The sequence below is a fragment of the Lactuca serriola genome, chromosome 1, assembly GCF_051521515.1.
Source record: "Lactuca serriola cultivar US96UC23 chromosome 1, Lser_US96UC23_V15, whole genome shotgun sequence".
Taxonomy (NCBI): domain Eukaryota; kingdom Viridiplantae; phylum Streptophyta; class Magnoliopsida; order Asterales; family Asteraceae; genus Lactuca; species Lactuca serriola.
The window spans coordinates 73,532,832-73,543,958 of NC_136408.1; the positions used below are offsets into that span (position 1 = coordinate 73,532,832).

The 11,127-nt window shown below is 30.9% G+C and overlaps 1 protein-coding gene across 1 annotated transcript; it reads left to right on the forward strand.

Annotated features, from left to right (window-relative positions):
• Positions 1-2,272: 2,272 nt before the first annotated feature.
• LOC145057172 (uncharacterized) lies at positions 2,273-4,241 on the forward strand. Its single transcript, XM_079004961.1, has 3 exons — positions 2,273-2,773; positions 2,850-3,319; positions 3,392-4,241. Exons 1-3 carry the CDS (start codon positions 2,273-2,275, stop codon positions 4,239-4,241), a joined length of 1,821 nt encoding a protein of 606 aa, XP_078861087.1.
• Positions 4,242-11,127: the final 6,886 nt, after the last annotated feature.

Here is an 11,127-nt window from a genome sequence, read left to right on the forward strand (position 1 = left end):
AAAGTCTCAAACTAAATTTTGTTTATAGAAAAGCACAAACTACCGGCTAAAACTTCGAAAAAACCCTTTTTGGCCGGTTTCGTAAATTTAGCCGGTATTCTGTCCTTTTTCGTTAGTTTGCTCAAAATATTAGGATTTTTTTGAAAATTACCCGATAATCAAAATATTAGGACTTTTCTGAATATTACTATGAAATTAATGTATATTATTATTAACAAATCATTTATAAACATAACAAATATTTTTTTATTATAAGCAAAGGAAATACATTTGTTTCTAATTTCTAGAAATAGAATGGTCGACATGGTCTATTGTTTGTTGGCCACTTCAAACTCCTTATGTTCCTCCTATGTATCGTCATACAAGAGTTGATAAAATTTATTAATACACAATCAATAAGTGTCTACTTTCTATTAGGTGTGACGCTATAGGATCACATGTTATTAGAAAATATCATTAAATAATAATTCTTGAATATATAGATCTTTCATTATCTTCTTTAACGTAAATACCACCTAACCTCCATACATTATTCGGTAACAACCATCAAATTACAAACATAGTGAAAAATAAACTTTGAATGACAATTTAAATAGATAATCACCCTACACTTTTTTCCATATAAACTATCATTCACGATTCACTTTTTCACATTTGATAGATGTGTGTTAGCCTATGGTTGTTACCGTGTAAGGTATGGATGTTGGGTGGTAGTTAGGTTAAACAACATAAAAGGAGCACCAACATTAGAAGAAAACTCACTGAGTACATCTCACCATCATAACCACAATGATGCATAGGAGGAACGTAGAGGGTTTTGATGTGGTTAATATGCAATAGATGAGTACTTAGACCACCAATTTATTCCTAGAAATTAGCAACAAGAGTATTTTCTTTTTTATAATAAAAATATTTGTTATGTTTATAAATGATTTGTTAATAATAGGGAAAATGTCACTGTAGTCCCACTAACTTACAAGTTTTGGTTTAAAAGGTCCCTTATTTTATTTTTTGGCTTTAGAAGGGCATAAACGAACATTTAACCGGGTAATTAGGCCATTTTTTATAAAGTGAAGGGGTCACCCGGTGACCCCAATCCCAATCAACATTATTTCTTGGACATGCCATTAAAAGAAAGTCAGGTCATTAAACTAAATCATATGCCACGTGTTAGTGTATCGATAAATGACACCAACCCTTCCTCTCCAAGTAATTTTCGTCTTTAATCGGTTTCATCTACCAATATCTTCTTTTTCTTCTATTGTTCATCCAAAAATCAAACCTGGATTTTTTCTATGGCCGTCTACATGAAGATAGATCTTCATTTTGCTGGTTTGTTTACGAGGTATCTAGTGATCAGTTACTCAGATGGAGTGGAGCAAAGGTTTGAGGATGTGGATTTTGCTAGAATGGACAAAAACGAATTTCTAGTGTTCATTCAGAGATTCGCAAATGAGACATGTGTTGATGTGTACTTTTGCATGCCCGATATTGAGTTCCCTGAAGGACTGAGAATAATAGCAACTGAGAAAGACTACCAGGAGTTTATCGAAGTAGGGTATGATTCTGGTTGTGTAATTTCTGTGTACATGGATCATGTTGGTGTTCATGTTCATCAATGGATTGTTGATGAGATGGATAAAGTATGCACCCCCGAGGATAAGTTTTCTGGTGTAGGTGAAGTAGTAGAAGAGTTGCATGTTGAGACAGAAGGAGGCATTGACCTAGATGAAGTACAAGTGCAAGGTGATTTGGACGATAACATTGAAGATGGAGATTGCATCCCCATGAACAAGACCTTGAATGATGTATTTTTGAACAAGCTCTGCCCCAAGGAGCAACCAACTCCAGACACTCCACCTCAAGAGGATCCATCTCATGAAGATCCATTTGATTAGATGGATGAACACGACCCAATTCATGAGGAGGTAATAGCTTTTAATGAAAAGTTTCATTGGAAAAAACAAAAACCTGTGTTAGGAATGAGATTTGAAAATCCTAAGCAATTAAAACATATGTTGTGTAATTATGTTGTTGCTAAAGGATATCAATTGTGCTAAAAAAATGATAGTAGGAGGCTTTTAGTTAAATGTTGTTCAGGGCAATGCAAGTTTAGATTGTGGGCTTCATGGATGAGTGAGGAAAATTCATTTCAGATTAAGTCTCTTATAGATGACCATAATTGTGCTAGAAATTTTAAAATGGGGCCAATTGTAAGCTATGCATGGATTGGTAGCCATTTCACATCTAAATTTTTACAAAAACAAAAAAAATGAGTGTTAGGCTACTAAAGGAAGAAGTAAAACAAAAATTTGGAATTGATGTGAGTATGGGACAGTGTAGAAGAGCAAAGAAATATGCAATTGAACTTATTGAAGGTACACTAGTTGAGCATTATGCCAAGCTTTGGTCATATGGTGAAGAGATAAGAAGATCCAATCCAGGATCAACTGTCAAATTGGATGTCAACAGTATGCCTGATGGGAAGACATATTTTAGTAAGTTTTACATATGTTTTGAGGGGCTGAAACAAGGTTGGAAAGGAAGTTGTAGAAGAGTAATAAACATGGATGGTTGTTTCTTAAAGGGATTATGTAGTGGAGAATTGATATGTGCTGTAGGAAGAGATGCTAACAATCATATTTTCCCAATAGCATGGGCAGTTGTGTGTGTGGAAAATAAAGAAAATTGGAAATGGTTTTTGGAGAATCTTCAAGATGATCTACAAGTTGATGATGGTAGTGGTATCACCCTGATGTCAGATCAACATAAGGTATATCACTTATTATACTTCATATTTCTTGTTAATAAAATTACATTTTCTTAACATATGAATTTAAATTGTATAGGGGCTATTGGAGGCTGTGATGGAAGTAATGCCTAATGCTGAACACAAACAGTGTGCAAGGCATATTGTTGCCAACTTTAGGAAAAGGTTCAGTGGTGTGCATTATGAGAGGATGTTTTGGAAAGCTTGCAAAGCATCAACTGAACCTTTATTCAATGCAGCAATGAAGGAAATACAAGTACTAAATCCTGCAACATTTGACTACCTTATGGAAAAGAACCCAAAATCATGGAGTAGAGCTTTCTTTAGAGAGGGGAGGATGTGTGATGCAGTTAAAAATGGATTATCTGAAAGCTTCAAAAATGTCATTAGAGATGCAAGGAAAAAACCAATAATCACGATGTTAGAAGAAATTAGGTTGTATGTTATGGAGAGGAAATTCAATCTCACCATCAAAGGTTGTTCATGGCCTGATTATAAACCATGCCCAGCCATTACAATCCTATTGAATCAGTTCAAAAGAGCTCAAAGGTTTTTTCTTTTCTATTAATACTTTATTTAGTTTTTCCACTATACACCCTAACTTTTATACCATTGCATCAGGTATTGGCAGGTTTTACCTACTCGTTTAAACCAGTTTGAAACAAGGAATTTGGCAGAGTCTTACGTTGTGGATGTAGATAGGAGAACTTGTTCATGTAGAGTGTGGCAACTAAATGGGTATGGATGTGTGCATTCAGTTTCAACAGTCTCATACCTTAACAATGATGTTGGTAATTATGTGGATCCAATGTACTATGGAGCAATTTATAAGAACACCTACAAGTATCCTATGTGTGGGATGAATGGTAGCAACATGTGGCTACCTACTGAATTCATTCCACCTTTGCCACCATTCAAAAGAAAAATGCCAGGTAGACCTAAAGTTAATAGAAGAAAGGATTCAAGTGAAAGGGGTGCTAGACATAGTGTGTCGAAGGTTGGGAAAAAGATTATGTGTAGTGTATGCAAACAAGCAGGACATAACAAGGTTACATGTTCTAAATCTGAAAAGCCAACAAAACTAGAGGTAAGGAAAAGGAAGAGATCATATGTTATTGATGGGGAGGGAAGCAGTGCTAAGAAGGCAAAAGGTATGATAGATGAGGAAGGAGGGAGGGGTAATAAGGGCATTAATGGAAAAGTTGGGGAAGGAAGCAGTGGTAAGAAGGAAAATGATGTTATAGATGATAAAGGGGAGAGGGGTAAAAAGGGCATTAATGGTAATGTTGGGGAAAGAAGCAATGGTAGGAAGACAAAGGATGGTAAAGATGATATAGGAGGGAGGGGTAAAATGGTAATTGTCAAGACAAGAAAGAAGTCGGAAAGAATTTTGAAGAAAAAACTTGGTACACGGGTTGAGGGTAACAATGGGGAAGGCCACACTATTGACAAGCCAATGGAACTAGAATAGGTTAAGTGTTGTCAATGTCGTTATGTATTCAATGTGTTTATGACAACTAATTTCGGGTTAAGTGTTTTAATTTGATGTTTTCTACTCACTTTGGTCATGCTAAACAATGTTGGATTAAGTGTTTCAATTTTATGTTATGTACTCACTGTGGTGTTATGTAGTCACTTTGGTTATGCTAAACAATGTTGGATTAAGTGTTTCAATTTTATCTTCTGTACTATTTTTGTTTAATTTTAATCTAATATAAATTACTATGTTATGAACTCACTGTGGTGTTATGTATGCAAAAGGTTTCAAAGTCCTAATGATGGTGTGTTGTGTTTATGGACGCGCATGGTATTGGGGTCCATTATTTACATTAGTGCTAGATATATATGGTCCCATTTACTCTAGATGAATATGGCATTGATGTCTATTATTGACATTAGTGATTGAAATTCATTACAAGGATAATGTAAATAACCATAACAATTTCCCTGACAAGGACATAAAAAACTGCTACATACGAATTACAACTTGTACACAATTATGCCAAATAAAATAATCCAACTTAGAACTAAAGACATCTTCAGTTTCCAAATCTTTGATTAAAGCTTCTTTTTTGACCTAGCCAATCCTGCAATCATAACAACTTCAGTATTCATATTCTTAGTGTCTGCTTCTTCTACCCAACAAATAAAACCATTACGAGGTCCCTAACAAAATCAATTTAGAAGTTAGAAGTGTAGAATGCAAAGATAAAAACAAATAAATTAGGGATACAGTGTCCTGATAAAGAAATTCAAACAAACCTTAGTTGGGTAAGCATAGAATGGTGTTCCAGGGTTTGATGGAGTGGAAGACATTCTGATTATGGCCAAACATCCACATGAGCATTTCACCATTTTTGCTTCGTTATTTCCGAGAGTTGTTAACTTCAAAATGCAAACAAGAGCATGTACGAAGAAATGGGATCTACTGCCGAGTAAAGGAGGTAAAGTACTTATAAAGAGCAAATGACGAAAATATCCCAGTCGAGTAAGGAAGTAGGTTCTTAAAAATTGTAAATTCCGAAAATACCCCTTGACGAAATTACCCCAATGTTTGACCTCATTAACATATGTCACAGTTGGTGTACCAACAACAATTAATTTTCATTAATTAAGCCAACCAAGTGTCCAAATCGTTAGTCTTAATCAAGAACATTGATCCCAACAAATCAAAACGCATTCAAGGTGTTTACATTTCATTAAGATAATATCAAAATGCCTGTTACATGTTCCCAGGACTTCAAAAAACATCCGTAAACAACCACCACTAGATTACCACAAACATCATAGACGATTACCACAAACACAAACGAACACACACAATCCTAATAACATATATTACAATAAAAACCTTAAACATAACAGACGATTAAGACGAACACTAGATTATCATACCACTACTATTCACCTCCTTGAGAATCACTAGCTACCTATCAAGTGAATGATGAAAATCATTAGTAGGAGCATCACCACGACAAGACCCACAACCAACAACGCAATAGCTTTAATCTGCTTCTCAACCTTGTCGAACCTTTGCTGCATGTTTAGGACATCAACCCTGGAATGAAGGTAATCGCGACCCATCTCCTCCTTCATGCGCTCCACCTCACCTTTTTGCTCGGCTATTTTATCACCACAGTCGTAGAAAATCGTGTGCAAATCGTTCAAGTATAGCTCGTCTCTTGAGCTAATCGAGTTGTTGGAGTTTATAGTATCTGCTGATGGTGGTGGGGTAGGCTCCATGGAAGACAGTGAAAGGGAACACGAGTATTCTATTTTTGTTTGTCGGGTTGTGTTTGGCCGGAAGTGGTAACAAAGTGTTAGGGTTTTGTCCAAGAGACCATCCATTTATATAGTAGGGGATCACCTAACCCTTAGTGCCCAAGTAAGTGAAATCGGTGGTGAGTCGATGATGTGTAAACCGACTCGTCTGAGTTGACTCAGTAGGTTACTTGGATGGTGACATGGCAAGCAAACCGGTTGAATTGGGTCAATATCCCAAATTAGCCGGTTAAATGTTAGTTTATGCCCTTCTAAAGCCAAAAAATAAAATAAGGGACCTTTTAAACCAAAACTTGTAAGTTAGCGGGGCTACAGTGACATTTTCCCTTAATAATAATATCCATTAATTTCATGGTAATTTTCAAAAAAGTCTCAATATTTTGGTTATAAGTTAGTTTCCGGAAAAGTCCCAAAATTTTAAGCAAACTAATGAAAAAAGACGGAATACCGGCTAATCTTCAAAACCGGCCGAAAAGGGTGTTTTCGAAGTTTTAACCGGTATTCTGTGCTTTTCTGTAAACAAAATTTAGTTTGAGACTTTATCATAATTGGACTAAAATTTTGAGACTTCTCTGGAGATTTCACTAATTTTTACTCTGTACAACCTATGGGTAAACGTTATCTATTGTTATGACTGACTTATACTTATTCATGATAACTTTTGTGTTCAAATCTAAAATTGTTAATATATTTTGTTATAATTTTTACTGTGTGCAACCTATGGGTAAACTTCTAGTTGGTTATAAAATGATCTACAAGTACTTCAAACATTATCTACTCTATACTAATTTGCAATTGGTTTATCTCTCTATTCTAATAAAATGATAGTTTTATTTTTCTTTTGACAAGTGTCATCATATTAGGCCTCATAATTAATACATATATTTTTTTTGACATGTGTCACTCTATTATTTTTCTTAATTAATGCATGTCACTTATCAACCTATTGATTCTCTATTTTAAATTTAAAATTTTAAAATATTCTACTCTAATTAAATTAAATTAATAATATTAGAATAAAAATTAAAATAAAATTAAGACAAATGTCCGTACGGTTATAAACTAATACTTTATATAGACAGATGAAAAGTTAGTTTTTCTTATCTCCAAGCTACCAAGTGTCTTGGTTTTTCTTGACAAGTGGGGTCCAGGAGTTAAACAACATATATATTAGTTTTTTTTTTTTTTACCAAATTAATAAGAATTGGTATGTAGGGCCATGCGCTCAACTTAAATCAATGTACATCCGCCACTGCCTCTGCGCATTCTTCATATTCCTCCGAGCTAAAAATCTTCTGTCCCGGTCGAATATGGGAAATTTGTATTAAACAAGGAGCACGAATAACAATCCAACTAATGACACATAATTAGTATTTGGGGAAAATGACTTAAAAGCCCAACGAAGTTTTCAAACCATTCAAAAACCCCAATCAAGTTTTGTTTGTTCAAAAAAACTCAACGAACTTAACATTTTATCTAAAAAGTCCAATAAAGTTCCAAATCGTTTAGAAAATCTCAATTTTGTTTTGCTTAAGTTCGTTGGATTTTTTTTGAACAGTCAAAACATGATTGGAGTTTTTTAAACGTTTTGGAAACTTCGTTGGTCTAACAAGTCATTTTTCCGATACGGTAATAAGTCACGTCATATGTTTCTCTTATTTGACTTTCAGGAAAGTATAACTTAGTTGGGCTTTTTAGACAAAATGTTAAGTTTATTGAGTTTTTTTGAACAGACAAAACATAATTGAGGTTTTTTGAACGGTTTGAAAACTTAATTGGGCTTTTAAGTCATTTTCCCTTAGTCTTTGACACAGACAATTGATTATATAGGTAAGTTTTGTTATGAGGGTATGACAAATCTTTGTCTTACATAATCGAGTTACGACAAAAGAAAAAATAAATTGAAATCAGTAGATGATAATTATTAAAACATTAATTTAATTACATTTGATCTTTTAACATTTCATTACATATTTCACGTAATATACATCTTATTCTATATATCTTCGACTAACTGGGAACCCTTATAATGCCACTGAAATGTGTACTTGAACTCTCAATGGAGCATAGCATATGTGCTACTGATACCCTACTCATATGCTAATGATAACCTGGTATATGCATGGAACCCCTGCCATTAAACGATAGTCATTGAATTGCATGGCATATCATAACTTTTAAGGGCAATTACATGAAAAGCTAGTCTTATATGCATCAATTACAATAGTGAAACAAAAAGGATACGGAAAATGTATCCATATGAAAAATAAACGTGGCAATCGCCTATGATACGAATTAAATTTTTTAGTTATAGTGTCAACAAATATAGAAAGTACTAAAGCAACACAAGAAATTAAGGATATCATGTAATTTCTCTTTTAATTAAAGTGGTAAAACAAACTAGGTGCGAGGCCACCATTCAAGGCTTCCAAAGGTAAATGAGTTATAAGTACTTATGACACATTGTAGTACTATTATTATTGTTGTCAATAACTCATAAATAGACCACCTCACAAAAAATTAAAGCACCGACTTGTGGTGTATTTATAGTTTTTATTTTAAAAAAATATGCAGATTTTTATTATCATTTTACGTACGAGTTCATTGTTAAAGTTAGTTTTTAGTTCACTATGTATACCACTCAAACCGGCGTCATTTTGCATTGATGTTTACTTAAGATACATCTTGAATATATAGGTAAACGTCTTTTTTAATATTTTCAAATTTTTTTAGCTTTTAAATCACTAGGAGTTTCTGGAAGTCAAGTATTAATGTATTACTTGATGAATTGTATTATAATGTATAAAAACCTATGCATGCAATTCTTTAATTGGATATAAGATTTGCAGTTCACTAAATAGATCGTAATTGAACGTTGTATTAATGATTTTTCAGTACAATAAAAGAAATTTTCAAATATTACTTAAGATATTAAAATTTAAATACCATCTTATTTTGTACTAAATCTTTTTTTTTGGAATAACTAATTTAATCTACTCTTACAAACTACTTTTAATTCTACCACGTATATCCCAGATCAGATTTGAATTCCCAACCTCAAAGATGATGAAAAACATTTATCTTCATTTTGTATTAAATTTTGTTTACTGCCTACGTTGCAATGGTACAATAATATTATACCTTGTTCATTCAAATCCGTCTGTTAGTATTAAATTTGGCTATTTATGTATCAAGAAAAGAATTTATCAAGTCATTTTCTAAGTTTATGTAAAAGCCACTAGACAATATGATGCATTGTCCCTTTCTTGATTTTACGATTCTTTTTTTTTTCAATATACGAAGGCAAAGGTAATTTTCTGTAAAAACAGTTTGTTAGAAATCCGTACGCCGTTTTGTATTGAATCGTCATCGTATCAACAAACTAAAAGACTTAATATAAATCTTCACTATAAAAAAGAAAAAAATCATAAAACTAATTTATAGATTCTAACAATAACTTTTTGTTTCTAATTAACAAAGTAAAAGTAATATAGCAGTATCCAATTATGAAAAAGCATTAAGCTTGTATATATAAAAACAAACCGAAAAACTATGAAATTAAAAAGAAGAAATTATAATAATTTCTTTTTTATTTTACCAAGCTTATTTGAGTAGAAAAAAAAATCTAAGAAGTATTATCATATATGCTCTCATAATACCTGATCAGATATAAAATTATTTGAATTTATTGTTTGACTTTCAGATGAAATTTAAGTGTCCATTAATGATGAAATACTAAATAAATAATATATACCTCATTTAATAACGGGTTATTAAAAAAACACACACACAAGATCCTAAAATTTGTCTAAAAATAATGTTTTTATCTGAAAATCATTTTTGGATGCGTGAAAAACGAAATTTACTAGTTTTTTATGCTATTATTCTTATAACCTATTATCATTTACAAGTTATCATAAAATAAAATTAACACAAAAGCCAAACCGTTTCGATTTGAAATTCTTTTAGGTTTGTTATCCTAACTACGTTTTATTTTATATTATATGATTTTATACAGAAATACATATTTTTTTATGTATTTATATGCCTAAAAACTATTTAACTAAGCATCGTGTGTATATATATATATATATATATATATATATATATATATATATATATATATATATATATTGTTTATAAAATTTAAAATGTAATTTAGATCAAAAATATAAAAATATGTATTTATGTTTTTATAAAATGATGAAATAAACATTCTTATATATATTTTTTTATATTTTTAGAAATCTTTTAGAAATATAGATACATGTTTATGTCTTTATATGTATAAATATGTATTTTGTGTCTTATAATATTATAAATACGTATTCATATACTTCTAAAATATATTTAAAGTTCTACTAAAGATGCAAATGATATATATTTTACTTTTGAAAACATTAAAATACATTTTTATATTTATAAAAATATATATTTTACTTCTAAATACATCAAAAAATTACTTCTAAAAAATATAAAAATATGAATTTATACTTATAAAGTCATAAAATGTGTATTTGAATTTCTTAAAATTATATTTATACTTCTAAAATTTATATTTTTACTTCAAAAAAACATTAAAAAATACATATTTATATATTTAGAGTTATAAAAATGTGAAAAACATTTCTAATAATTTTAGTTTTCACCATTTTATAAAAGTTAAATACGTTTTTTTCCATTTTAAGCCCTATAAATTGAAAAAAGAAAAAAAAGTGTTTATAAAAAATACACACACATATATATATATATATATATATATATATATATATATATATATATATATATATATATATATATAATATTAAATTAAATAACTTTTTAGTATAAAAATCTATAAGGGAATTCATATTTTTGCATGAATACATATAATAAAAGAATTTTCAAACGTAATGGTTTTTTTGTGAACTTTATTTTATGATAACCTGTGATAACAGTTTACAAGGGTAATAGTTGAAAGAAACCAAAAAAAGTTCCCTAAAATTATTTTAGGATAAACTATATCTTTTTTTAACAAATTTTAAGATTTTTGTGTCGATAATCCTTTAATAATTTATTGTGTAAGTTAGCAAAAA

Bases quoted from the DNA above. Each gene is read 5' to 3' on its own strand.
- LOC145057172 (XM_079004961.1), top strand. From the start codon at position 2,273: ATGAGTGTTAGGCTACTAAAGGAAGAAGTAAAACAAAAATTTGGAATT. The intron at 2,774-2,849 runs GTATATCACTTA...TAAATTGTATAG, and splicing joins TGATGTCAGATCAACATAAG to GGGCTATTGGAGGCTGTGAT. The intron at 3,320-3,391 runs GTTTTTTCTTTT...CCATTGCATCAG, and splicing joins CAGTTCAAAAGAGCTCAAAG to GTATTGGCAGGTTTTACCTA.